Source organism: Microdochium trichocladiopsis (genome assembly GCF_020744255.1).
Source record: "Microdochium trichocladiopsis strain MPI-CAGE-CH-0230 chromosome Unknown B0I36scaffold_2, whole genome shotgun sequence".
Classification (NCBI taxonomy): Eukaryota; Fungi; Ascomycota; class Sordariomycetes; order Xylariales; family Microdochiaceae; genus Microdochium; species Microdochium trichocladiopsis.
The window spans coordinates 4,094,842-4,120,573 of NW_025763545.1; the positions used below are offsets into that span (position 1 = coordinate 4,094,842).

Genomic DNA, 25,732 nt, shown 5'->3' on the forward strand with positions numbered 1-25,732 from the left:
AAGCCAGGGCCCGGGCCATGATGACGACACTTGGCGATGCTTAATTGAAAAGACAGCCAAGGGTTCCTTTCCCCCTCCCACCTGCGACTTGTCGTGCCCGCCTTGGCGATAGGGCTTGAACAACTCAAGCTCCAAGGACAGGCCCGGCCAGGCCAGACTCCAATCACACACAAGTACGACCCCTCACGTAGACAGATATACCTTTGGTCGGTGGAAGAACCTGTGTTTGCCGCTGCTCGTATGGACACTTGATAAACCCTTGGGAAGTCAAGGCCGGCCGTCTGACCGCTAGCTGCCATGTCGTCATTGCTCACCTTTGGAGCCAACAATCTCGCGCACGCGAGCCGTAACTAGCGCACGGGCGGAGCTTTTGGGGATCGACCGCCAGGCCAGACCAGCGGCAGGCCGCCCCTGTCGGACCACCCTGCGCGACAAAAGAGCCGCATCCTCATTGAGTGCAACTCGGCCGTGTGCGCCATGCCATGCCATGGTATGATATCACTGCGTCTGCTGCCTATCTCGAGATAGCCATCGTCATCGGCCCGTCGATGTCCATCTGCCCCTCCAGCACACAAGACAAAGCACAGCTGGAGGAGCGCGGCTGTCCCTGTTGATCGCAATGGAATCTCCCGTCTGGCCTTTGCTCTTGCCACGTGCCTCGGACAGACAGACCCCTTTGTGCGTGAACGGGGCACAATTCCATAATGGGATCTCCATGCCCTCGAGTTGAGGGTCGAGGTTGGCTCATCCGTGATCCACTGGCAGCAGCGTCATGGGAGTGGGCCCGCTCCGCGCCTGTCGCTCCCGCTCTTCGGGCCTTCCTTCCATGTCAGACGCCCTCGATCGCGATACCAGACCTCGGGACTCGCCAACGCCCTTCTGTGCTTCGCCCTCGCTTCCCACGCGAGCAGACGGTCATCCACCGATCCCCATTCCGCACCATTCGCATGTGGTGGACCCCGTGGTAGCGCCATGTCAGCATCCGCTGGGAAAGGGTTGGTCCCCCCCAAGGCGGCCTCTAAGCGACCCCGAGACTTGTCAAAGGCCCCTGCCGTGCTGCAGCATCTCGACTCCTCCTGGTGTACCGGTTCCCGCCTATGATGCAATCTGGCATGTCGTCGGTGCAGTCTCTGCACCTCTCCCCACAACCTAGCCCCAGGTAGGCAGCACGCGGTCATACCCCAGACCAGACCTGTCTGCCCCGGGCCGTCCTTGGATGACGGTAGTCCTGTGTCTCGATTATATCACCCATCCGGTAGACCCTTTCTTTTTTGTCTCTCTCTCTCTTCCCCTCTAACAACGTGTTCGTGCTCTCCTCTGTCGCACCAGTGAGGACCAGACGTCCCTACACGCCCGTCTACCGCGTCGTGGCTCCCTCATCCCGCCCCGTGTGGTACATCCTTGGCACGACACATGCAACACATCACGGCTTAGACGACCCAGTATGACCGACAACACGGCCCATTCCCAGCACCGGGAGCGGAGGCCTGGCTCCCCTGGCCGGGCCACTGCCGACCACCAGTCGGACCTCGACTCCGACACCACTTTTGGCGGCCACACAGCCATCGGCCCGACCGTCAACCAGACCGTCGGTGCCCGCGAGCACAACAAGGAGAAACAGGCTGGCCTCCAGGGCAAGCGCGAGATCACCGAGGAGGAGTGCGAGGACGAGCTCGGCTTCGCCTTCCCCTCGTGGAAGAAGTGGTACATCCTCACCATCATCTTCCTTGTCCAGACCTCCATGAACTTCAACACCTCGCTCTACTCCAACGGCATCGGTGGCATCTCCAAGGAGTTCAATGTCAGCGAGCAGGCCGCCCGCGCCGGAGCCGCCATATTCCTCGTCGCTTACGGTTTTGGCTGCGAGCTCTGGGCCCCGTGGTCCGAGGAGTTCGGCCGCAAACCCATCCTCCAGGCCTCCTTGTTTCTCGTCAACATCTTCACACTTCCCGTCGCCCTGGCGCCCAACTTTGGCTGCCTTCTCGCTGGCAGATTCCTGGGTGGTCTCAGCACGGCCGGAGGCAGTGTGACCTTGGGCATGGTCGCCGACTTGTACGACAGCGACAACCAGCACTACGCCGTGGCCTACATTGTCTTCTCGTCTGTGGGCGGCTCCATCCTGGGGCCTATTGTCGGCGGCTTTGTCGAGCAGTTCCTCGACTGGCGCTGGACCATCTGGATCCAGCTCATCTTCGGCGGCGCTGTGCAGCTCTTGCACTTGCTCACGGTCCCCGAGACGCGCACGACCATCATGCTCGACCGCATCGCCAAGAAGCGCAGAAAGTCCGGCCAAGACCCCAACGTCTATGGCCCGGATGAGATCGTGCCCTTCCGCGAGCGTTTCAGCTTCAAAGAGCTCATGTACACCTGGCTGCGGCCGTTCCGCATGTTCCTCACCGAACCCATCGTGCTTGTCCTCTCGCTACTGTCCGGTTTCTCAGATGCCCTGATCTTCATGTGCATCCAGTCGTTTGTCCTTGTCTATGGCGACCGCTGGGACTTCAATGCGTACCAGGTCGGTCTGAGTTTCATCCCAATCGGCGTGGGCTACGTGATCGGCTGGCTGGCGTTCATCCCGTCGTTTGAGCGCAACAAGAAGCGCCGCATGGCGAACCCCGACGACGAGTACGCGCAATACGAGTCCCGCCTGAAGCTTCTTCTGTATCTTGCGCCGTGTTTGCCTCTCGGCTTGATCATCTTTGCCTGGACCAGCACGGGTCCCCCAATTCCGTGGATCGCCTCGATGATTGGCGCCGCCCTCATCGGCGTTGCCAACTTTGTAAGCTTCTCCTCTCCTCTCCTATTGTCCGCTCGCATATTCCAAAAAGGCAATACACGACTAACCTCGGCTGGGACAGGCAATCTACCTCGCAACGATAGACTACATGATCGCTGCGTACACCGTCTACTCTGCCTCGGCGACTGGAGGTAACGGCTGGGCGCGCGATGTGCTGGCGGGTATCCTCACGGTTCCGGCGACGCCCTTCTACACCAAGATTGGCGCCGAAAAGGGCATGAACCTGCAGTACGCGTCGACCATCCTGTTCTGCATCGCCTTTGTGCTCGTCATCGCCGTGTACGTCATCTACTGGAAGGGTCCCGAGCTGCGCAAGAAGTCCCCCTTCGCGCAGTCCCTCGCGGCCGGCAACGCAGAGCACGAGGGCCGCAGGGTCAGCGTGTCCGGGAACGCACGGAGGCGCAACAGCGCGGCGCTCGCGGCCGCGCCCGCCGCAGGGGATGTCGAGAAAGGTCCCGCCACTACTACACCTCCCACCACTACTGGGCGTGCAGGGCAGCAACAGCAACAGCCGCAAAAGCATCCCCGGCGTCCTGGCATGCACTCGGGCGCCACGTCGCGGCACTCGTCGTTCCAGGCTGCGAGCAGGCGGCACTCTCGGGACGTCAGCCGGCGGAGCAGCTATGCCAATGCTTCGTCTGGTGCCGAGGACGGGCCGCACGGTGACGATGATGAGGACCATGTCGTGCCGTATCACCTGGATCCAATCGCCTCCGTGCCGACAAGGCAGCCTTGAGAAAGAGGAAGTAAAGCTGGCGAAGGAGCCGTCAAGTTGAGTCTGCCTTGGGGCATTATTGCGCGAGGAGGATAGTAGATGTATTTGTGACCCCACGAGTGAGGAGAAGAATTGAACTTGACTTGATCCAAGGGTATACTGTGCTATTCGTTGGCCACTCTTTTCTGCATTTGGCTGGTCACGCCTGCGCGTCGATACAGGACAGGATGCTTCCGTTTGTGGCGTGTTTGCATGTGTGCCATATAACCCCCATCGTGGGATTGGGGCTTGTATCACTTGTACATTACTTTATACATCACCGGCACTACTACCGCCAGCCAGCATCATTCCGTGCACATAAGTATCTGCAACTGCAGTTTGGTTCAAAATTAAAAGGAAGAAAAAAGAAAAAAGCAATAAGAGAATAAAATCCTGGTGGCAGTATTCTGTCGAACGGCGTACCTCCTCCTCCGTGTGTTCGTCTTGGTTTCTTAAAAAAACTGTCTCCCTGGAAATATACAGCAAGACAGAATAGGAACTTTGTCCCCCTCCGTGGGTTTCGGGGTTTCATATCTATGAAACAGCCGCCCCCCTTTCCCAAAAAGCGATGGATTAATAGTCACCCAAAAAGAAAAGAAAATAAACTAAAAGTTCTTGACATTGAACAATGAGAGATAGTGGTGATGCCGCGGATTCGCGGGTGTCTGCTGTGGGGAGTTTAGAGAGATTAAGATGGATAACTGGTCAAACCGAAACATGACAGTACATGTTGTTTCGTGTTTGATGTGGAGTTTTGTTTTCTTCCTTGGCTCCATTCTCTACTTTAGTTATTTCTAGTTTTTTTATGAATTCTTTTTTTTTTTTTTTCTCGCCTGAATTTCTGGGCAGTTTCTTCGGCTCCGATGAAATCGGGGGATGAATTTCAATCGAAATGTAAGTGCCCTGTTCTCTCTATTGCTTCTTCGTTTATCTTTTCTCCACAAAAGATGAAGTGTGATGTTGACCAGGCTTTGTCACTCCATGTCACCTGGCCAGACCTTCACTTTTGGATTTCCTTTTCTTTTGCTGTCGGCCACCTTCTTCTTCTTTTGCCCAGAGGTGATCCATCCCAGTATTCTGATCCGGCGGCAGGTCTTGCTAACGAAGTTGTGTCTGACAAATGACCTACACGAGAGTCCCCTCTCCCAGTGGGGAGGATGGACAAATGCACGTAGTTGTCTCAATGTCTGAGCATGAGCATGGACAAAAGAGTATCAACTAGGACAATGTAGACCAACAGGAGAATTGAGTCTCAGTCGCCGCCAGAGACACAAGGGAGACGAGGAGCACGTGAGGTGACACGACCAGTCCTTATGTAGACTCGCAGGGCTGGTTGGTGGTTGAAGGAGAACGAGGTGGAGGGTCGGATTACTGTGGCTCCCTTGTTTCGGAAGTGAGGCAGGATTGGCAATATGGAGGCTGGAAACCGGAAACAGCCGAACGTGCGCGACGATGTCATTATTACACCGGGGGCGTGTAGCTGTCTCGGATACCGCCAGGCGCATCGATGATCGTGCGGGTATGGAATATCAGAGAATTGATGGCAGCCGTGACACATGTTGCCCCTGTCGTGATAGGGGACTTTAGATGCCGAACGCCAAGCAAGAATGGCGACCCGAGGCTGCGGCAAGAGCGAGGGAGTCTGCGATGTGGTTGCCTACTCGCGGTGTCGGCAGACAAGTGTACAAGGGGTAAGCTCACGATGTCTTCATAGTAGCCGCGTCAAGTCGCCAACAGCAGCATTGGAAGCCTGGCGCCCATGGTGGCGGAGACAGCTCCGGGTCGTCGTCACCCGTGTAGCTTGTCCTCCCTGGGCCGCCGCTGCTATGCCACGTGAGCAGACACGATCCGACTCCAGAATCCTGGGTCAATTAAGCCTCGCATGTGCAGTGCGGCATGCAACGGTCAATAAATGTACTGGACTGAATAGGCCCATCTCGACCGAAAGCAGACGACCCGGCTGGCTGACTGGGCACCAAGCCCGCGAGCTGACGGCAGTCCCCGCACGGCTGTCCGTGACGATTGAGTAAGCAAATCCGGGGACGTGTGGTGTGTGTGCCGGTGTCCACCGGCTTTGACTTGCACACTTTCGCAGCTTGAGGCTGGCCAGTGTCGCCGGGAGTAGAGAAATGTCTATTCTTGGCCTGGGACTAGCACCGCTGAGTCGTTGCCGCAGCCACGACCCTATTGTGGGTGTCGTGCATGCCAGTATCACGACCCGACCGTGTTCTTCGCCGACCTGCTCCTGCGGTTGTGTGTGTGTTCCAGGCCAAGGCCATGATGCAGAGGACGGCGGTGGTTATGTATGTGCAGCATATGAACAGCAGTGGCGCCGATGGTGGTTCCCTGTGGCGGCAGGCTGACCAGCGACACGGGCCGAGGCGGGCGTCTACAGCTGGGCTGTGCGCGAGAACAAGCACGCCCCGAGTCGGACGGAGCTGGAGTGAGGTGTGGTGAGGAGCTGTTGGAGACGGGGAGGAGGAGTGGGTTGCCGGCCTGAGTGAATTAGCTAAGCAGCGACAGCATTGTTTACTATGCCTGGGATGCATCATTGCGTCATTCTTTTGCTGGAGAGCGTCCCGGCCAGGCAGGCCGGCATGGGTGCCTGTCCACAGGCCGTAAGCCACCAACTGGCCTGGGTGAGCTGAATGCCCGTGATAGCTCGCTGGCCCTCGCTCGCCCGGCGCCAGTTTAGGGGGCCGCTCGACTTTGAAAATCGGCAAGATATCATTGACGGGCTGTTTGTTGCTGGACTGGAAACTTGGGGGACAGACCCTGTGCCTGGTGGAGCCGGGTGGGGGAGGTTGCGAGTGTCGACGAGGCGTGGTGGGAGCTGTCGTGGAGCATGCAAGGAAGTGAGACGTGCCGGAGACATGGAAGCTCCTCAGAGATCGATTGCCCAAGGCACGGGCTGCCAGGGGCCTATCGTTGATATCGGGGACAACTTTTGGGCAGTCGAGGTGCTGGCGGTGGTGGTGCACCGTCCTTTCCCCCAAAAAGTGTGTGTGCCTGTGGTTTAGTGTCTGCTGGTGCCTCAGGAGTCGAGCCGGGTCGGGCTGGCTGCATTGTGGGCGGACCTACCCCAACAATTGAGCCCCCACTACGAATTCTCCTCGCCAGCCCCACCTCCAATTTTCAGCGACACCACGCGGCGAGCATATCGACGACCACGCCCAGCCCAGCATTGCCACGCCGCGTCCAGTACTGGCAGTCCGTGTACGAGCAATTCTGCGCACAATTCGCTGCAGTGCGCGTACATTGGTGGTGGTGGTGGTGATGGACAACTGGCCGCGGGCACGCAACACTGGATTTGCTCGTGGTGACCCAAGCAACAAGCAACGACAACATGGACGGCTGGCCAGGTGGGCCGCCTTCGAGAAGCCAACTCGCTGACATTCTTCCCGGGACAGGGTTGCCAAAGTCCCGCACCGAGACATTTCACACCCCCTTTCGCTCTGGCGGTCCTCAGAATGCCACTCCAGGCAGGGGCCCCTCCCCACCACCCGGCACCCTGGCCCAGCAATGCGTTGAGCTTATTGCGAGATCCGTCCCAATCCACGCAACGCCAGATGCTCCCGTCCTCCCCTCGATCTCCGAGTATGGCCGACTAGCATCCTCGGCGCCGTGGCCTCTCTGTCCGTCAGACAAAGCTTCACTTAGGCGCACTCGACGACGCCTTGGCCCGGCCGGTGCTCCGTCCACTTTCACGGCCGGCCGCGGGACGCGAATCTTGTAGGGCCAGGGTGCTCCCCCCCAGTCGATGGACCTCAGAAAGAAACCCAGAGGACCCCTGGATCCACTCGCCGCCAACCTGTCAGGCGTCAACCATTTCCGCTGGGGGGTTCACAATATCGAGTTGCAACGAGAGATTGTTGCAAGCAGAGCTGACGAGCTGGACCATCGTTTCCTTCTGTGCGTCACAGAACCACACTGATGCCTCGATACAATAAGCACACGCGTGGATGGCAGCTCCAAAGTTAGACAATGGCTCCTCCAGGTACCTGTCGTTTGCCACGACGGCTTAGTAGGCCTGTCATGTCTCCCCGGGGGACCCACCCAAGCACTGCGTAAGCATCGATCCGCTGCCCGGGTCACACGCATTCTGCTCTGCTCTGCTCAGTGGTAGATTTGGTCGAAACCTCGAGATCTTCAGATAGTGCCTGGGCTGCTAGCAATCTCCCAAAGACGGCCCCCCTTGCGGCCGAAGAGGGTCCGTCGGGCCTGGGGCGGGTGCAGGTCAATATTAGAGCGAAGGTGAGAGAGAGACAGAAGCATCGGAAGGAAAAAAGGTTGCTGGCTGTGGGGCCAATGTCCCCAACGCACCGAGGCGTGTGCTGGGATTGGCTGGGCGGTGTAGGAGCTCCCAAGCTGTGGCCCCGGCCCGCTGGGTCTGCCGAATGTTTAGCAAAATGCCTTAGCCACCATCGGCATCGAGACTGGCCGTGTAAGCGACGAGCCGGGCGCTCTGGGGTGAGTGCAGATCATGACAGTTGTTAGCCAAGCCCCTCGAGGCTAGCGGGTGCGGGCAGGTCTCAGCATTTCTCAGGTGCCCGCCCGCCATCCCATCGTGCCTCAAACAGCCGCGAGGGTACTTAGAGGAAGCTCCGTCCTGGCTCGCCCCTGCCCAACGACTCTGGTCGAGCTCCTCTCTCTCTCCTTCCCTCTCCTCATCTCCCTCCAAACTATTCTTCCTCCGAGGTTGTGCCTCATTTTTGTTGTTGGTCGCCTCAAATCACCTTTTGCCCAGCTGTTGCTCTTTGATCGTTGCGTCCTTCCTTCGTAGCCGAGACTGGTCCCCTCGACTTCCCCACGCAACCTCATTGTCTTCAGCCGCCCACACTACTCCCGGCAAGGTTCCTCCCAAGAGAAGACGAGCAAGCAGAAATTCACTTTCCTGCTTAGTGCCTCTGAGCTCTCTTTGTCTGTGTAAGTGCCAGCTCCCCTTTGTGAAACCCCTCGTTTTCTTTTTCGGTCCGCGAGATACAGCAGCCGTGGTGGACGACGGCAGCCAGCACAGCAGCGGAGAGACGGAGGCAGAGATGTCGACCAGAAGCAGCACGGCAGCCGGAGGCGACAGATTCAAAGCACAGGACGACCGAGCTGGAGCTGCTGTGATGCCTCGACTCGCCAGATCCAGGGACCAGCACAGTCGAGCAGCAGCAGCAGCAGCAGAAGATCTGGAGCGGCGGCGAGCAATCCTGAACAAGGTCGGCGCCAACGGACGCCCCGAAGCCTGCGTGCGTTTGAGTGGTGTCTACGCCAGCATCGGCGCGCGGTCCCCAGCAGACTGCGCGGGTGTGGGTTCCTCCTCCAACCCCAACAAGCCCGGTGGGCCAGGACTTGGGAATGGCCCTGCAGGGCAACGAGAGCTTCCCGTCCACCGCCTGGTGCCGTTCGTGCCCCTCTGCCCAGCAGACGCTGCCCGCGGGCGGCGACTCACGATCCGCACCCGCCTTCCGCCAGCGGGTCAGCGCTCTCGTGCCCGCCACCCCCTCCAGGGGCTGTCCAGGTGCTCCCTTGCAGCTGCCGAGCCCTGCATTTTGGTGCCTGGCATTTACTTGCTGTCGGCGATTTCGCCAGACAGCCTGCCATTGACGGTCGACAACGCCGACCCCGACACCGACGCCGACCCCCCGGCTGCTTCGACCGCCTCTCTTTTTCGATTACACACATCTTGGCCGGCCAAGCTGGAAGCGACTGCTTGGAGCCTCGTCCGTTGTTCCCAGTGCTAACACGGCTGCCCTCGTACTAGACACTATTACTACTCTACACCGCAGCTTCGCCCACTCCCGCGATCTGCAACGCCGTCGGGCTTACCACGACCTCACAGTAAGCTGCACCCGGCAATTGCCTCTACAGGCTCAATCAATTCCTCTGCACGGGATCTGACTCCGCATTTCCTCACGTTCAGACGTAAAGCACTCGAGCTACTCAATCAGACGATCCGACAATCCTCCCGGATCGCGTCCACGAAACAAACCCACTTCGACATACTCCTCCTCTTGTCGCATCACACACATATTCACAATGACTGAGATAAACGGTCGTCCCGCCGCTAACGGCAGCCGGACTGTGCCCGTCTCTAACGGCAAGGCGTCTTATGCCGAAAAGCACAAGATTGCCGACCACTTCATCGGCGGCAACAAGCTCGCGAATGCCCCGCCGTCCAAGGTCAAAGACTTCGTGGCCAACCACGACGGTCACACTGTCATTACAAACGTGAGTCCTGCCGCGAACCCACGAGGGCTATCGAGAACGAGTTTTGCTGACTAGCATGGCCTACCACAGGTCCTGATTGCCAACAACGGTATCGCCGCCGTCAAGGAGATCAGATCAGTACGGAAATGGGCGTACGAGACGTTTGGCGATGAGCGGGCGATCCAGTTCACCGTCATGGCCACCCCCGAAGATCTCGCGGCCAACGCCGATTACATCAGAATGGCCGACCACTATGTCGAGGTGCCCGGTGGCACCAACAACCACAACTATGCCAACGTCGAGCTCATTGTCGATGTTGCCGAGCGTATGAACGTCCACGCCGTGTGGGCCGGATGGGGTCACGCTTCCGAGAACCCGAAGCTGCCAGAGTCACTGGCAGCTTCGCCAAAGAAGATTGTCTTCATCGGTCCTCCCGGATCTGCCATGCGTTCGCTTGGTGACAAGATTTCCTCCACAATCGTCGCCCAGAGCGCCGAGGTCCCTTGTATCCCTTGGTCTGGTACTGGCGTCTCAGAGGTCGAGGTTGACGCCGACGGCATCGTGACAGTTGCCGATGATGTCTACCTCAAGGGCTGCGTGTCCTCCTGGGAGGAGGGCCTGGAGAAGGCCAAGGCCATTGGCTTCCCTGTCATGATCAAGGCCTCCGAGGGTGGTGGTGGCAAGGGTATCCGCAAGGCCATGTCCGAGGATGGCTTCGAGGAGCTCTACCGCGCGGCAGCCAGCGAGATTCCCGGCTCCCCCATCTTCATCATGAAGCTTGCTGGCAATGCTCGCCACTTGGAGGTTCAGCTCCTCGCTGATCAGTACGGCAACAACATTTCGCTGTTCGGCAGAGATTGTTCCGTCCAGCGTCGCCACCAGAAGATCATTGAGGAGGCGCCTGTCACCATTGCCAAGCAGCCCACCTTCAAGAAGATGGAGGAGGCCGCAGTCCGCCTTGGTCAGCTTGTCGGCTACGTTTCGGCTGGTACTGTCGAGTACCTGTACTCGTACGACGACGACGAGTTCTACTTCCTCGAGCTCAACCCTCGTCTTCAAGTCGAGCATCCTACCACCGAAATGGTCAGCGGTGTCAACTTGCCCGTTGCTCAGCTCCAGGTTGCCATGGGTATCCCTCTGCACCGCATCAGCGATATCCGTCTGCTCTACGGAGTCGACCCCAAGCTGTCGACTGAGATTGACTTCAACTTCAAGAATCCCGACAGCGACAAGGTCCAGCGCCGCCCCAGCCCCAAGGGTCACTGCACTGCGTGCCGTATCACCTCTGAGGATCCCGGTGAGGGATTCAAGCCTTCCAATGGTGTCATGCACGACCTCAACTTTAGATCCAGTGCCAACGTCTGGGGTTACTTCTCCGTCAGTACGGCGTCCAGTATCCACACCCTTTCCGACTCCCAGTTCGGCCACATCTTCGCCTACGGCGAGAATCGCGCGGCGTCCCGCAAGAACATGGTCGTGGCGCTCAAGGAGCTCAGCATTCGTGGCGACTTCCGCACCACTGTTGAGTACCTGATCAAGCTTCTCGAGACTGAGGCTTTCGAGGACAACACAATCACCACCGGCTGGCTCGACGAGCTCATCTCGAAGAAGCTGACGGCTGAGAGACCCGACCCCATGCTTGCTGTCGTGTGCGGTGCTACTACCAAGGCACACATTGCCAGCGAGGCCTGCATTGCCGAGTACCGTGCTGGCCTTGAGCGTGGTCAGATCCCCGCCAAGGATGTTCTGAAGACCGTCTTCACGATCGACTTCATCTACGAGGGTACCCGCTACAGGTTCACGGTCTCGCGCGCTAGTCCCAGCAGCTACCACCTCTTTATCAACGGCTCCAAGGTGCTCGTGGGTGTCCGTGCCCTCAGTGACGGTGGTCTCCTGATCCTGCTTGATGGCCGCAGTCACAGCGTGTACTGGAGTGAAGAGGTCAGCGCGACCCGTATCTCCGTCGACAGCAAGACTTGCTTGCTTGAGCAGGAGAACGACCCGACTCAGCTGCGCACTGCCAGTCCCGGTAAGCTGGTCAAGTACACGGTCGAGAACGGCGAGCATATCAAGGCTGGCCAGACCTACGCTGAGGTCGAGGTCATGAAGATGTTCATGCCTCTCATCGCTCAGGAGGATGGCATCGTCCAGCTCATCAAGCAGCCCGGAGCCACCATCGAGGCTGGTGATATCCTCGGTATCCTCGCCCTGGACGACCCGTCTCGCGTCAAGCAGGCCGCTCCCTTCCTCGGCCAGCTGCCCGAGTACGGCCCGCCTCAGGTCATTGGCAGCAAGCCCAACCAGCGTTTTGCGCTGATCAATGGCACGCTGAACAACATCCTCCTTGGTTACGATAACTCGGTCGTCATGCAGGACTACCTCCGCGAGTACATCGAGATCCTGCGAAGCCCGGAGCTGCCGTACAGCGAGTGGAACGCTCAGGTATCCGCCCTGCACTCCCGCATGCCCCAGAAGCTTGACACTCTGTTCACGCAGGTCGTTGAGCGTGCTGCTTCGCGCCACACCGAGTTCCCAGCCAAGCAGCTCTCGCGCACTCTCCAGAAGTTCCTCGAGGAGAACACGACTGCCGCCGAAGCCAACACGCTTAGGGACACAATCAAGCCCTTGGTTGAGATCCTTGACTCGTACTCTGAGGGTCAGAAGGTGCACGAGCTCAAGCTCGTTGCGGGACTCATCGACACCTACGCCGATGTCGAGTTGCTCTTCTCTGGTTCTCGCAACCAAGACGAGGAGGTCATCCTGAAGCTGCGTGACCAGAACCGTGAGGACTACCCCAAGATTGTCCAGACTGTTCTCTCTCACGTCCGCGTTGGCTCCAAGAACAACCTCATCCTCTCGCTGCTCGACCTCTACCGTCCTAACAAGCCTAGCGTTGGCAATGTGAGCAAGTACCTGAGAGGCGCTCTCCGCAAGCTCACCGAGCTCGAGTCTCGCGAGACTGCCAAGGTTTCTCTGAAGGCCCGCGAGTTCCTGATCCAGTGCGCTATGCCCTCGCTCGAGGAGCGTACCGCGCAGATGGAGCACATCCTCCGCTCCTCAGTCGTCGAGAACAAGTATGGCGAGACTGGCTGGGAACACCGAGAGCCGAGCTTGGATGTCATCAAGGAGGTCGTCGACTCCAAGTATACGGTATTCGATGTCTTGACTTCCTTCTTCAGCCATGACGACCCTTGGGTCTCCATGGCCGCTCTTGAGGTCTACGTTCGTCGCGCGTATCGTGCCTATGACCTCCAGGGTGTCCAGTACCACGCTGACGAGACCGATACCAACCCCTCTTTCATGTCCTGGGACTTTGCTCTGGGCAAGATGGGCCAGACCGAGTACGGTATCCCCACTCAGTCCACGAACCCCTCGGTGCCCGGCACCCCGACTCAGGAGTTTGGCTTCAACCGCATCAACTCCGTGAGCGACATGTCGTACATCAAGTCCAAGACCGGCCAGGAGCCCACCCGGAAGGGTGTGATCGTCCCTGCACGCTTCCTTGACGAGGCTGAGGAGCTTCTCCAGAAGGCACTTGACGTGCTGCCGAAGAGTGCCAAGCGCACCCCAAGCGCTCTCCCTGACCTGACTGGCAAGCGCAAGTCGTTTGCTCCCAAGGCTGCGGAAGACGAGCTCGCACACGTTGTACACATTGCCATCTGCGACTCGGAGCACCGTTCTGACCAGGAGAACTTGGACCGTATTCGTGGCATCATTGCCAATTTCAAGGAAGACTTGCTTGCGCACCGCGTGCGCCGCGTCACCTTCATCTGTGGCCACACCGATGGTAGCTACCCTGGCTACTACACCTTCCGTGGCCCCGAGTACGAGGAGAACGACACTCTCCGTCACATGGAGCCCGCTCTTGCCTTCCAGCTCGAGCTTAGCCGCCTGTCCAAGTTCAAGATCACCCCTGTCTTCACCGAGAACAAGAATATTCACATGTACGAGGCTGTGGGCAAGGGTGTCGAGACTGACAAGCGCTTCTTCACTCGTGCTGCCATCAGACCTGGCCGCCTTCGGGATGACATTCCCACTGCGGAGTACCTGATCTCTGAGGCTGACCGGGTCATCAACGACATTTTCGACGCGCTCGAGATTCTCGGCAACAACAACTCCGATTTGAACCACTTGTTCCTCAACTTTACTCCCGTGTTCCAGCTCAAGCCTGAAGAGGTTGAGGCCTCCCTCGGAGGTTTCCTTGAACGCTTCGGCCCTCGTGGCTGGCGCCTGCGTGTCTCGCAGGTTGAGATCCGCATCGTCTGCACTGACCCTGTCAGTGGCAACCCCATGCCCATGCGTGTCATCATCACGAACACGTCTGGTTATGTCATCCAGGTCGAGATCTACTCGGAGCGCAAGTCCGAGAAGGGTGAGATGGTCTTCCAGTCTATTGGTGGCACCACTAAGATCGGCTCTATGCACCTGATGCCCGTCAACTCGCCCTACCCGACCAAGAACTGGCTGCAGCCCAAGCGCTACAAGGCTCACCTCATGGGTACTCAATACGTGTACGACTTCCCAGAGCTGTTCCGCCAGGCCATCCAGAACAGCTGGACCAAGGTTGTCAAGTCGCACCCCGGCCTGGCTGACAAGCAGCCTGCCACTGGCGAGTGCATCACCTTCAACGAGCTTGTCCTGGATGACCAGGACAAGCTGGCCGAGGTTGCTCGCGACCCTGGCAACAACACCTGTGGCATGGTTGGTTGGGTCATCAAGGCTCGCACTCCCGAGTACCCCTCAGGCCGCCGTTTCATCATTGTTGCCAACGATATCACCTACAAGATTGGTTCCTTCGGCCCCAAGGAGGACCACTTCTTCAACAAGTGCACCGAGCTTGCCCGCGCCCTTGGCATCCCTCGCATTTACCTCTCTGCCAACTCCGGTGCACGCCTGGGTCTTGCTGAGGAGCTGATCCCCCACTTCAAGGTTGCCTGGAACGACGACGCTGAGCAGAGCCGTGGCTTCCGCTACCTCTACCTGGACGAGGAGGCCAAGAAGCAGTTCAATGGCGATGTCATTACTGAGGAGATCACCGACAACGGCGAGAAGCGCCACAAGATCAACGCCATCGTTGGTGCCGAGGATGGTCTGGGTGTCGAGTGTTTGAAGGGTTCTGGTCTCATTGCTGGTGCCACCAGCCGAGCCTACCAGGATATCTTCACTTGCACACTCATCACCTGTCGCTCAGTCGGTAAGTTATCTTTGTGTGACCTTGTGAAAGAAGAAGATCACGCTAACAGTTCTTAGGTATCGGCGCGTACCTTGTCCGTCTTGGCCAGCGTGCCGTGCAGATTGAGGGACAGCCCATCATTCTCACTGGTGCCGGTGCCCTGAACAATGTCCTCGGTCGCGAGGTGTACACTTCCAACCTGCAGCTGGGTGGCACTCAGATCATGTACCGCAACGGTGTCTCGCACATGACTGCCAACGACGATTTCGCTGGTGTTTGCAAGATTGTCGAGTGGCTGTCTTTTGTCCCTGCCTCGCGCGGTCTCCCCGTTCCCATTGCCCCTACCACTGACTCCTGGGACCGTGAGATCATCTACACGCCCCCGAACAAGCAGCCCTTCGATGTCAGATGGCTCATTGATGGCAAGCAGGATGAGTCTGGCTTCGAGTCTGGTCTGTTTGACAAGGGATCTTTCGTCGAGACTCTTGGCGGCTGGGCCCGCACTGTCGTTGTCGGGCGTGCTCGCCTCGGCGGTATCCCCATGGGTGTCATTGCGGTCGAGTCGCGCACCGTTGAGAACGTCACGCCTGCCGACCCTGCCAACCCCGACTCCGTCGAGCAGGTGACCAACGAGGCTGGTGGTGTTTGGTATCCCAACTCCGCTTTCAAGACTGCCCAGGCCATCAACGACTTCAACAATGGTGAGCAGCTTCCGCTGATGATCCTCGCCAACTGGAGAGGTTTCTCTGGTGGCCAGCGCGACATGTACAACGAGGTGCTCAAGTACGGTTCGTACATTGTCGACGCCCTCGTCAAGTACGAGCAGCCCATCTTCGTCTACATTCCTCCCTTTGGCGAGCTTCGTGGTGGTTCTTGGGTCGTCGTCGATCCCACCATCAACCCCACCGCTATGGAGATGTACGCCGATGTCGACTCTCGTGGTGGTGTCCTCGAGCCCGAGGGTATCGTCGGTATCAAGTACAAGAAGGACAAGCAACTTGAGACCATGGCCCGCCTTGACCCCGCATACGGCGCTCTCCGCAAGCAGGCCGCCGACAAGAACCTGTCCAAGGACGAGCTTGAGGCGATCAAGGGCAAGATGGTTGCTCGCGAGAAGCAGCTTCTGCCCATCTACAGCCAGATCAGCATCCAGTTTGCCGATCTGCACGACCGTGCTGGTCGCATGAAGGCCAAGGGCACGATCCGTGAGATTATCGAGTGGAAGAACGCTCGCCGCTTCTTCTACTGGCGCCTGCGCAGACGTCTCAACGAGGAGTACATCCTCAAGAAGATGGCCGCCGCCGTCAACAGCACCCCCAAGTCTAGCGCCGAGGACCGGGCTGACCACCTGCGTCACCTCGCCGCCTGGACTGGCATCTCCGACTTTGCCACCAACGACAAGGCCGTCGTCTCCTGGTACGAGGAGAACGCCAAGCTCATTGCCGGCAAGGTCGAATCTGTCAAGGCCAACTCTGTTGCCAACCAGATGGCCACGCTCATGCGGGGCGACAAGTCTTCTGCCCTCAAGGGTCTGAAGGAGATGCTCCACATGATGCCTGTTGGCGAGCGCGAGGAGATTCTCAAGTTCCTCAAGTAAAGGCTTCGTGGATTCTGACATGATGTTATGAGGAGGGTATTGGGCAGAGAAAAGACTCATGAACTTTTATTATTATTATTACTGTGGCGTCTTGGGTTGGTTTTAGTACAGCATTGTATTATCTATTGATCGGGACATGGACGATGTCTTCAAGTTAGAAAGAAATTACACATTACTGGACCAAACCACTGTTTCTCATTTGCTCAAGTCGCGCTGTGTAATGTGTTGACGGAGTGGACCTGTCCGTCGTCCTTCATGGTTGCTGGGATGGGTCCAGTAATGCGTTGAGTGCAGAACACTCTGGAGTCCAAGGTGCCTCTCCCGCCGCCGCCGGGTCTCCCCCGCCGAGCCGACGGGACACCCGGCCTGGGGAGGAGCATGTGGGGTCATCCGGGGAATAGTGGAGAGCCCCCGCCCGCACAGCCAGGCGAGGCGAGCCGGGCGAGCAAGTGCCGGGGGTTCGGCACATGATTACCGCGAGTGAGTGTGTGTGTGTGTGTGTGTGTGTGTGTGTGTGTGTGTCCTCCTACTCCCGACGCCTGGGAAACCTCTTCGTTCGTCAACTTGACATGCTCGAGGGCCGTATAAGAGGAGCATTCGTTGCTTTTTTGTGCCAATCATCCCTGCTTATTTTCAGCCATTCACGGGTCTAATTTGTTTTCTTCCTTCCTTGCCTCGGAAAGCTGACAACGGGGCAACGACATGGAGGCGACCTCACAGCAACAGCAGCAGCGGCACGAGCAGCCTTGCATCGCCGGCCTGCGTTTCGAGCACTACTCCGTAGCCCACCAGCTCGGCACCCAGGCCGTCCGGCCCCGGCTGTCGTGGAAGTTTGCAAATGTTCCCGCCGGGTTTGTCCAGCTTGGGTACGAGCTCGAGGTTTACGATTCCACCACCATTATTACGGATCCTGGTCCCGGTCCTGACGGGCGCCACCACGGCGAGGAAGAGGATGGAACCGACGTCAGGGCGGCGGCGGCGGCGGCGGCGGGAGGAGGACAAAAGATTTTGCATCGCGAGGTGGTCGAGTCGGACCAGAGCGTGCTGGTTCCCTGGCCGGCGAAGCTGCCGGACTTGGTGTCGAGGCAGGCCGTGTTTGCGCGGGTTCGGGCCTGGGGCACGACCACCACTACCACCACCACCACCACCAGCACTACTGGTTCTAGCACTACTACTGCTGCTGCTGCTGCTGTACCAGAGAAGAGCCGGGCGGCCGATGCAGAAGCCGCGCAAAACACCATACGGACCCCGTGGAGCGAGCCCGCAAGCATCGAGACGGGGCTGCTCGACCGCGGGGACTGGCAAGGCCAGCTCATCTCCTCGCCGCCGTCGTGGGGGGACGAGTGCCAGTCGGCCGCTGAGACCCCGCGGGGCGAGGAGCTGTACCGCGCCGAGTTTGATGTCGTCCAGCCAGCTACACCCGCCGCTGTAGAAGAAGCACAGCGACAGATCCGATCGGCACGGCTGTACATCACGGCGCAGGGGGTGTACGAGGCCGAGATTAATGGCCGGCGGGTGGGGGACGAGTTCCTGGCGCCCGGGTGGACCGAGTACCGGAGCCGGCTACGGTATCAGTGCTATGATGTCACGGGGTATATCCACGGGGGCAGCAGCAGCAACAGCGTTGGTGGTAGACCCAGGAAGAATGTGATTGGGGTCCGGGTCGCCGAGGGCTGGTTCTGCGGGCGGCTGAGCTGGCTGGACGACTCGATCGCGAGGAACCACTTTGGCGAGCGGCCGGCGCTGCTTGCACAGCTCGAGGTTACGTTTGTGGACGGGGCGAGGCAGGTCGTTGTGAGCACGGACTCGTCGTGGAGGGTGACTAGGGGGCCGACGCTGCTGGCTGAACTGTACGATGGCGAGAAGTACGATGCGCGGCTCGAGATTGAAGGGTGGTCGGGGGCCGTGGAAGCAGAGGGTGATGACCGAGCATCGCCAAATGTACCGCCACGGCCAGCCGAGGACGAGGAGAAACACGCGGCCGCAGCGCAGTGGGAGCCCGTGCCGGTTCGCGGGCCTCTGCCGGACACGGTGGCTCTTATCACGGGCGAGGCGGCACCCGTGAGGCGCATCGAGGTCGTCCGGCCGGTCCAGCGGATCACGACGCTCAGCGGCAAGACGATCCTCGACTTTGGGCAGAACCTCGTCGGGTACACGCGGATCAAGAGGGTCAGGGCCCGTCGCGGCCACAAGATCACGCTGTCCCACGCCGAGGTGCTCGAGAAGGGAGAGCTGGGGACGCGGCCGCTGCGCAAGGCGGCCAACCGTGACGAGTATACGTGCAAGGGGAGCGACTCGTCCGCAGGTGAGGGCGAGACGTGGGAGCCGCGCTTCACGTTCCACGGGTATCGATATGTCCAGGTGGAAGGGTGGCCTGAGGCAGCAGCAAGAGGAGGCAGCAGCAACACAAACGACGGCAACCTTAACCACAGCAAGAACGACAACATCAGCAACAACGACAACAACGACAACAATGGCGACCTGCTGTCCTGCGTCGAGACCGTCGTGTGCCACACCGACATGGCGCCCGCCGGCTCCTTCTCCTGCTCCGACGAGCTGCTCAACCGGCTCCACGCCAACGTGACGTGGAGCATGCGTGGCAACTTCCTCAGCATCCCGACCGACTGCCCCCAGCGCGACGAGCGGCTCGGCTGGACGGGCGACATTGCCATGTTTGCCCCGACGGCCACCCTGCTCTACAACTGCACCGACATGCTGCGCGGCTGGCTGCGCGACCTGGCCGCCGAGCAGGCCAAGCACGCCGGCGTCCCGCCCCTCGTGGTGCCCAACGTGCTCACCCGCGATCCCTTCTTTGGCCGCGTCACGCCCGTTGCGGTCTGGGGCGATGTCGCCGTCCTGGCCCCTTGGGCGCTGTACCAGGCCAGTGGCGATGTCGAGATCCTGCGGGAGCAGTACCAGAGCATGCTGGACTGGGTCGCTGCCATTCCGAGGAACAAGACGGGCAACACGCACCTGTGGAAGTCCTCGCTCCTCCAGCTTGGGGTAAGCGTTTGCGTTTCTTTTCCTTTTGTTTGTTTGTTCCCTAAACTCTCTCTAATCTCATCATCGTCAGCGGAGCCCCAGACTGAGCAAGGCACGCATGATGGATGAATCCTATCTCAACGAAATCTGTACTCACACACAAAAAACAGGACTGGCTCGACCCTTCGGCACCGCCCGACAACCCGGCCGGCGGCAAGACAGACGCGATCCTCGTCGCCGATGCCTTCCTCATCCACACGCTCGACACGACCGCTGAGGTCGCCGCGCTCCTGCACCAGAACACCGACGCCGAGCGTCTGCGTCGCGAGGCCGCGTCTGCGCGCTCCCAGTTCGCGCACGAGTACCTCACCCCGGCGGGCCGGCTTGTGTCCGACTCGCAGACCGCGTACGCCCTGGCCATCGTCTTCGGGCTGTTCCCCAGCCCAGCCCAGCGCCGGCACGCCTGTGACCGGCTGGTGTACCTCGTGCGGCGCAACGCGTTCAAGATCGGCACCGGGTTCGCCGGCACCCCTTACATCTGCGAGGCCCTGACGCTCGCGGGGCACCAAGGCGGCGGCGGCGAGGACGTCGCGTACGCGCTGCTGCGCAACGAAGAATGCCCCTCGTGGCTGTACAGCGTCAAGATGGGCGCCACGACCATCTGGGAGCGCTACGACAGCATGCTGGCCGACGGGAGCGTCAACCCGGGCGAGATGACGAGCTTCAACCACTACGCACTGGGTGCTGTGGCTAGGTGGATGTGGGAGCGTGCGGCGGGGCTCAAGGCGCTCGAGGCTGGGTGGAGGAGGATCCAGGTTGCGCCCGTCGTGGGAGGAGGGTTGACGAGGGTGAAAGCGGTGCATTATACCCCTTATGGGAAGGTGGGGAGTCAGTGGGTGCTGGAGGAGGGTGAAGAAGACGAAGAAGAAGTAGTGCAAGATGCGGAGGCAGAGGGTGCAAACGAGGAGGCGAGGAAGAAGAGGTTGCGCATGACAGTCACTGTGCCACCAAATGCCACGGCCGAGGTGGTCTTTCCTGCCGGTTCTGAGACGGAGAAGCTGGTCGTGGGCTCAGGCGTCCATGAGTTCAGTGTCGCTGTCAAGGTTCCTGCGTGGCCAGTGAAGCCCATTGGATTGTTCGGGTAGATTGATCCTTTCGACGTAGCTATGAACTGTACTTGCCTCCCGCTAACATGCATCCGGGCAGCTGCATCTTCCGTAAGATATACTATATTGATACATGAATATCTCTAGCAGCGCCTCTAGGACCCGTTCCCGCTCCATCACTGTAGTGATTCAAGTCCTGATTGGCGCACACTTGACCTGCGCCGACCTCAACAAGACATACCACATATCCGGCGAGTTCAGCTCCGTGTAACTATGCACACCAAGCTCATCCAGGGGCAGTTTCATCCTATCCATCGGCCCTTCGCCGGGGTCGCCACCAGATTGCGCCTGGTCCTCTCCATCATCATCATCAAACTCGGAATCGACATCAGGCCAAGCCTGCACGATGTTGACATGCGGCGGATACCGCACGTTCCCATCTTCCTTGTTGGACATGCCCAGCACACTCCTCAACGCCTCCTCATCTGCCTGGAGGAAATAGTCATACCTGGCCCCGCGGAAGGCGGAACCATCAACCCCGGACGCCTCCGCGAGCGCCCAGGGCTGGAACGTCCCCGTGCGCAGCGCCTCGGCGGACACGCCCTCGAGACCGGTGTCCTCGACGAAGACAAAGTCCCGCTTGCTCGCCATGTCCTCTGAGAAGGTGACTTCCTCGGCGTTGTTGTCGACGTGGTTGGCCATGGCGTCCCGGATGCGCCGCTGCAGGGCGGCCCAGCCCGCGTCGAGGTCCCGGGCGTACGCGGTGCGGTAGGTCACCCAGCCCCATCGGTGGGGCCAGCTGGGGGGCTCGAGGGAGAGGTGGTACCGCAGGGCGTCCTCCTCTGTCAGGTCGAGGCCGGACTTGCCCGCGGTTATGCTGCTGGTGTTCTGGTCCTGCGGGTCTGACATACCAGGTGTTCGGTTGTTGTGGTGCTGGGAGGCTGTCAGGGATGGTGATGACGATGATGATGATGTCAGATGCCGCTGCAGCTGACGGGAGTGACCTGCTAGTGGTCCGTGTTTGAAAAAGTTGCGCGTATGCAGACTTGTAAAGCTGTTCGGTCGCGAGCTGATAGAACGTGAGGAGCTGGCTACACGGCGTTGAAGTGTGGCGGATCGCAGTATTGATCGAGCGGCAGCTATTTCCGATATAACTGGCATTCCGTGGCTGGAAGGTGTGTGTATCTGTGGACGCGTGGTGTAATGAGTAAAGGCAGAGAGGGCACAAGGACAAAGGACCGAGAGGCGGCTTGTCCCGTCTTTTATACACCGGGAATGCTTCAATGCCCTTTGGCTGGTGGGTCAGCCCTACATAGCCTGTCATGGGTACGGCGTGCAGTTTCCGCAACAAGGAGATCTGCATTAATAGCGCGCCGAGGACGCAGCAACCAGGGCCTGATGTACTATGGCCAGGGGGTGTCTCCATATAAGTGTCCAGTACAAGGGGGTTTGCCCGATGTAGGATGCCAGCCACATACTCAAACGCATCACCATGGCCCTTGTGATCTGCACGGCTTCGCTGTGTGCTTTGAAACCGCCCGCCTCGGCCAAACGTTCAACACGAAGAAAACGTTGACACGTGCATACGTACACAGTAAGGCCCTGATCAAGTGATGGGGCCGCAGCACTAAGCCTGCACAATTAAAAGCCTTCATCTTCAGCCTACAATCACCCTCACCATCACCAGGGCCCCATTCCCCCCCCTTAAATATCCAGATAAATATCCTAATCTAGACCATAACACAAAGGCTATACCCGAGCCACATGTTCTCACAGTTGGACCCGATACTCGGGTTCCAGCTCAGCAGCGTCGAGAACTGGGCAATATTGTACGTCTTCTGTATGGCCGGGCAGCTATCACCCGAGACGACATTGTGCCACTTGACACAGGACGAGGTCACGCCTTCCTGGGTTGGTCCCGGGGCAGGGACTGGGGCGGGGCCTTGAACGCAATATGCGTAGCCGAGCCAGAGGTTCGCGCAGTCGGTGCCGACTAAGTTTTGGAGGAAGAGATTCGAAAAAGTGTCAGTCTCGGGAAGGGTCCAGGGGATTATGTAATGAAGCGCGCCGGGGGTTGCTCAAGAGGTTTGAGGCGAGTTTTGTAGGGAAGAGTTCACGAGCTGGTTTTCTTTTATAACTTACCTGCAGAGTTCCACTGGTAGAAGCTGTCCAGCGCGATACCATTGTCGTTGGCGATGCTCCAGCACCCATCGCCCGACTTGGCGGTGTAGAACTTGCGACACCCTGCGACGATGCCAGTCTGCGTCGGTGCGGCTGGAGTTGCGCCCGCCGACGTCGACGTTGTTGTTGCTGTTGTTGGTGTTGCTGCTCCTGTCGACGTTGAGGGAACGGACGATGACGAGGAAGAAGAAGTTGGACCGCCCGGTATAGGAGTTCCACCTGTCCCGACACAGACAGCACGCTCGGCGTCCACCGCGAGTCCGGCGTACAATCCCGAGGTACAGCTGGATATGTCGGTTCCGCCAATCCATGGATTCAAGCTGAGGAGGTCCTTGAGTGCGATTTTCTGTTCGTCAATCAGACCCTGGCAGTCGAAATCTGTGCGTTTGAACGGAAGGATCAGAAACTTTTCTCGGAACATTTTCTATGAGAAAATAGGGAAGTGGCAGTGGTCCACTTACATGAAGCTGCATAGCCTTGAATGACGGTGAAGCAGGAGCACGATGAGTCGGTGCCGGGATATGGTTCGTCGATGGGCAAACAGTCCCTGGTGTTGGTCGGCGAAGGTGATGCTATACATATCGATGGTCAGAGCTCGGGGACGGCGGCGATTTCGACTGGGGTAGAGGGCTGAAGGAAAACAAAGACGAGAAATCACTTACGTGTGGAGTCCTTATGAGCAGCACAGTATCTATATCCCTCTTGAAGGTAGCAAGGGCTGATAGACTTAAGACTAGGGTTCCACGAGAGGATGTCGCTCATTCTGGCATTGTAGGCGCCCAGCGCGAACTCGCACGAATTGATGCTCTGGTTCACTGTAGGCACATCAGTCTGTAGGGACTGATCCATCTGCGGCACGACGGCGCGATAGCTGACAAACTCGAGACAGCCGTCAGACTCGCCATCCGAACCAGGTGCCAGAGGCAGTTCGACGACCGGAGTCGCCTCAGCAACGACGGAGGGCAAAGTCGAGACTGCTGTAGTGTCGTATGCCGACGAGGTCAGTGTGTACACTGGCGACGTGGAAAAGGGGTAGCTGGTGTAGGTGTTGATGTCGCCGACTGCGCGGACGCAGTACGACGTCTCAAGCCAGAGGTTTGAGCAGGCGCTGTCAATGGACGGGTTGAGGAACAGGAAGTCTTGCAGGGAGATGCCCTCCTTGATCGAGATGGCCTGGCAGGCGTCTCCCTGCTGAACCTCGTACCAGCCGGCACACCGAGTGTTGGACTCGGCCTTGGCGTTGTCCGGTCTTGGCACGGGGGTGGGCGGCGGCTGGGTGGGTATAGGGCCGTCGGTGATTGTGGTGACATCATCGAGTGTGCGGCCAGGGGGGCTGACGCAGATGAGTTTGTTTGCAAAGTACTCGAGGTTTGTGCATAGCGGGTTGATGTCTGGATTCCAGATGAGCAAGTCTGAAGCCCTGAGACCGGCGATGGAGTCGACAATGCCTTGGCATGTGTCATCGTACTCGACGCGATGGACCGCACACGACTGAGGCAGGCAAAGCTTGTCCCCGGGGTTCAGGATGCTGCAGGCCGTGTCGGTGCCGGCCGCCTTGACGACGCTGTAGAAAGAAATGCCCTTGGCGGTTGAGATGGAGTCGCACGTGTCGTTCTGCTGGACGACATACGGGGACGAGCAACTAGGGCCGAGGGTGGGCTCAGGGTCTATCGTGCTGGTGCTGATAGCATAGGGAGCCGGAGAGGTGAAGCCGTACCCGGAGGCGCCGCACTTGGCTGTGACGGACTGGAACCCCTCAGCAAACTCGGCGTTGTAGCCAAAGGGTGAGTTGAGCTGCCTCTGCACGCCAGCTAGGGCACAGTCAGAACAGCTGTCGATCTGCGTGTTATTGGCAAGAGCGTCCATGTACAGCTGGTCGCAGAACTGGCCAGAGCCCTTGTCTTTGGCGCAAGACATGTCGTATGCGTACAGAAGGTTGTCAATGACAAACGTGGCTGAGAATTGGATATGCCGGTCAGCAAAACGACGCACGACGCGGCAAGAGCGAGGGAGACTCGCAGCGCCAGGGAGAGTACTGACCTGGGTAAACTACCGATTGTATTTCGAGGACGTCCGTCTCAGAGCGGCAGCCGGAGGCGATGATGCCTCTCACATTCTGGAGCGAGGACTTGCAGGCTGATGTGCAGATGTACTGGAGCAAACCTGCCTCAAGACGAGGCTGCTTGACAGCCATCTGGGCGAGGTAAACGGGGCAGTTGGCTACGGTGGTGTTGAGAGCCTCGGCACACCCCTCACTCAGCCCGGGGGCAGAGCTATAGCCTAGAAGGCCATCAGGGAACTGCTGAGCCTGAACTGTGCTCGGTACTGTCAACAGCGCTGCCAGTGTTGCCAGCTTGGCAAAAGAGCCAGCGCTGCCCTTGGCCATATGAACTACGCGGCAAAACATGACGATTCTGCCCAAGGTTGTCAAAAGAGGCAGCCTAGTCTACAGGCCAGCCAGACTGCACCCCCCCACGATTGGCACTATCTTCTATATATCATCTTGAAGTCGCGTCGCTTAAGACATGGAATGTGGCAAACCCTACGGGCCATTGTGGAGTGCTGTGATCAAGAAAGTCTGCAATTTCCTTCTCTATACGCGAAGTCCAGGACGGACAATTGCTCGGCTCTATGCTGCATGCTTTCATGTTCACAGGCCTGAGCTATACGCATGTCAGCCTCTTGGCAGGGTCTAGATCGTACGTTGAGTCAGTGATCAATATGCAGGCACGGCACCTCTTTGGGACTGAAAACTGTTCATCCCAATCTCCGGATGCAGGTCCATCGACATTCACTGAGAGCCCCGCATGGTCCGATAGGTAGCTGTCGGCGGGTACCTGCGTGCATGGCGCGGTTCCGGTGCGGCCCGAAGCGAAACCCTGCAGGGAGACCCCCCTGATTGCAGGGTTGACAGTTCCTGACAGTCAGTCCACAGTCCCTTGAA

At 58.9% G+C, this 25,732-nt stretch overlaps 5 protein-coding genes across 5 annotated transcripts; 3 read left to right on the forward strand and 2 right to left on the reverse strand.

Annotated features, from left to right (window-relative positions):
* Positions 1 to 1,444: 1,444 nt before the first annotated feature.
* Positions 1,445 to 3,533, forward strand: B0I36DRAFT_237902 (major facilitator superfamily domain-containing protein; the record flags this gene model as incomplete). Its single annotated transcript, XM_046149561.1, has 2 exons — positions 1,445 to 2,779; positions 2,859 to 3,533. 2 exons carry the CDS (start codon positions 1,445 to 1,447, stop codon positions 3,531 to 3,533), a joined length of 2,010 nt encoding a protein of 669 aa, XP_046017454.1.
* A 6,045-nt stretch (positions 3,534 to 9,578) lies between these two features.
* Positions 9,579 to 16,519, forward strand: B0I36DRAFT_359912 (acetyl-CoA carboxylase; the record flags this gene model as incomplete). Its single annotated transcript, XM_046158210.1, has 3 exons — positions 9,579 to 9,770; positions 9,840 to 14,943; positions 15,000 to 16,519. 3 exons carry the CDS (start codon positions 9,579 to 9,581, stop codon positions 16,517 to 16,519), a joined length of 6,816 nt encoding a protein of 2,271 aa, XP_046017455.1.
* Positions 16,520 to 17,076: 557 nt separating this feature from the next.
* Positions 17,077 to 20,646, forward strand: B0I36DRAFT_284495 (putative alfa-L-rhamnosidase; the record flags this gene model as incomplete). Its single annotated transcript, XM_046151565.1, has 7 exons — positions 17,077 to 17,432; positions 17,517 to 17,623; positions 17,723 to 18,424; positions 18,488 to 18,888; positions 18,970 to 19,522; positions 19,672 to 20,430; positions 20,482 to 20,646. The coding sequence occupies exons 1-7, from the start codon at positions 17,222 to 17,224 to the stop codon at positions 20,644 to 20,646; spliced, it is 2,898 nt and encodes a 965-aa protein (XP_046017456.1). The 5' UTR covers positions 17,077 to 17,221.
* Positions 20,647 to 20,796: 150 nt separating this feature from the next.
* On the reverse strand, positions 20,797 to 21,516 carry B0I36DRAFT_359914 (uncharacterized protein; the record flags this gene model as incomplete). The annotated part of the gene is made up of 1 exon (XM_046158211.1): positions 20,797 to 21,516. The coding sequence occupies one exon, from the start codon at positions 21,514 to 21,516 to the stop codon at positions 20,797 to 20,799; it is 720 nt and encodes a 239-aa protein (XP_046017457.1).
* An 821-nt stretch (positions 21,517 to 22,337) lies between these two features.
* B0I36DRAFT_346325 (LysM domain-containing protein) lies at positions 22,338 to 25,174 on the reverse strand (the record flags this gene model as incomplete). Its single annotated transcript, XM_046156448.1, has 5 exons — positions 22,338 to 22,600; positions 22,750 to 23,166; positions 23,250 to 23,360; positions 23,451 to 24,743; positions 24,829 to 25,174. 5 exons carry the CDS (start codon positions 25,172 to 25,174, stop codon positions 22,338 to 22,340), a joined length of 2,430 nt encoding a protein of 809 aa, XP_046017458.1.
* Positions 25,175 to 25,732: the final 558 nt, after the last annotated feature.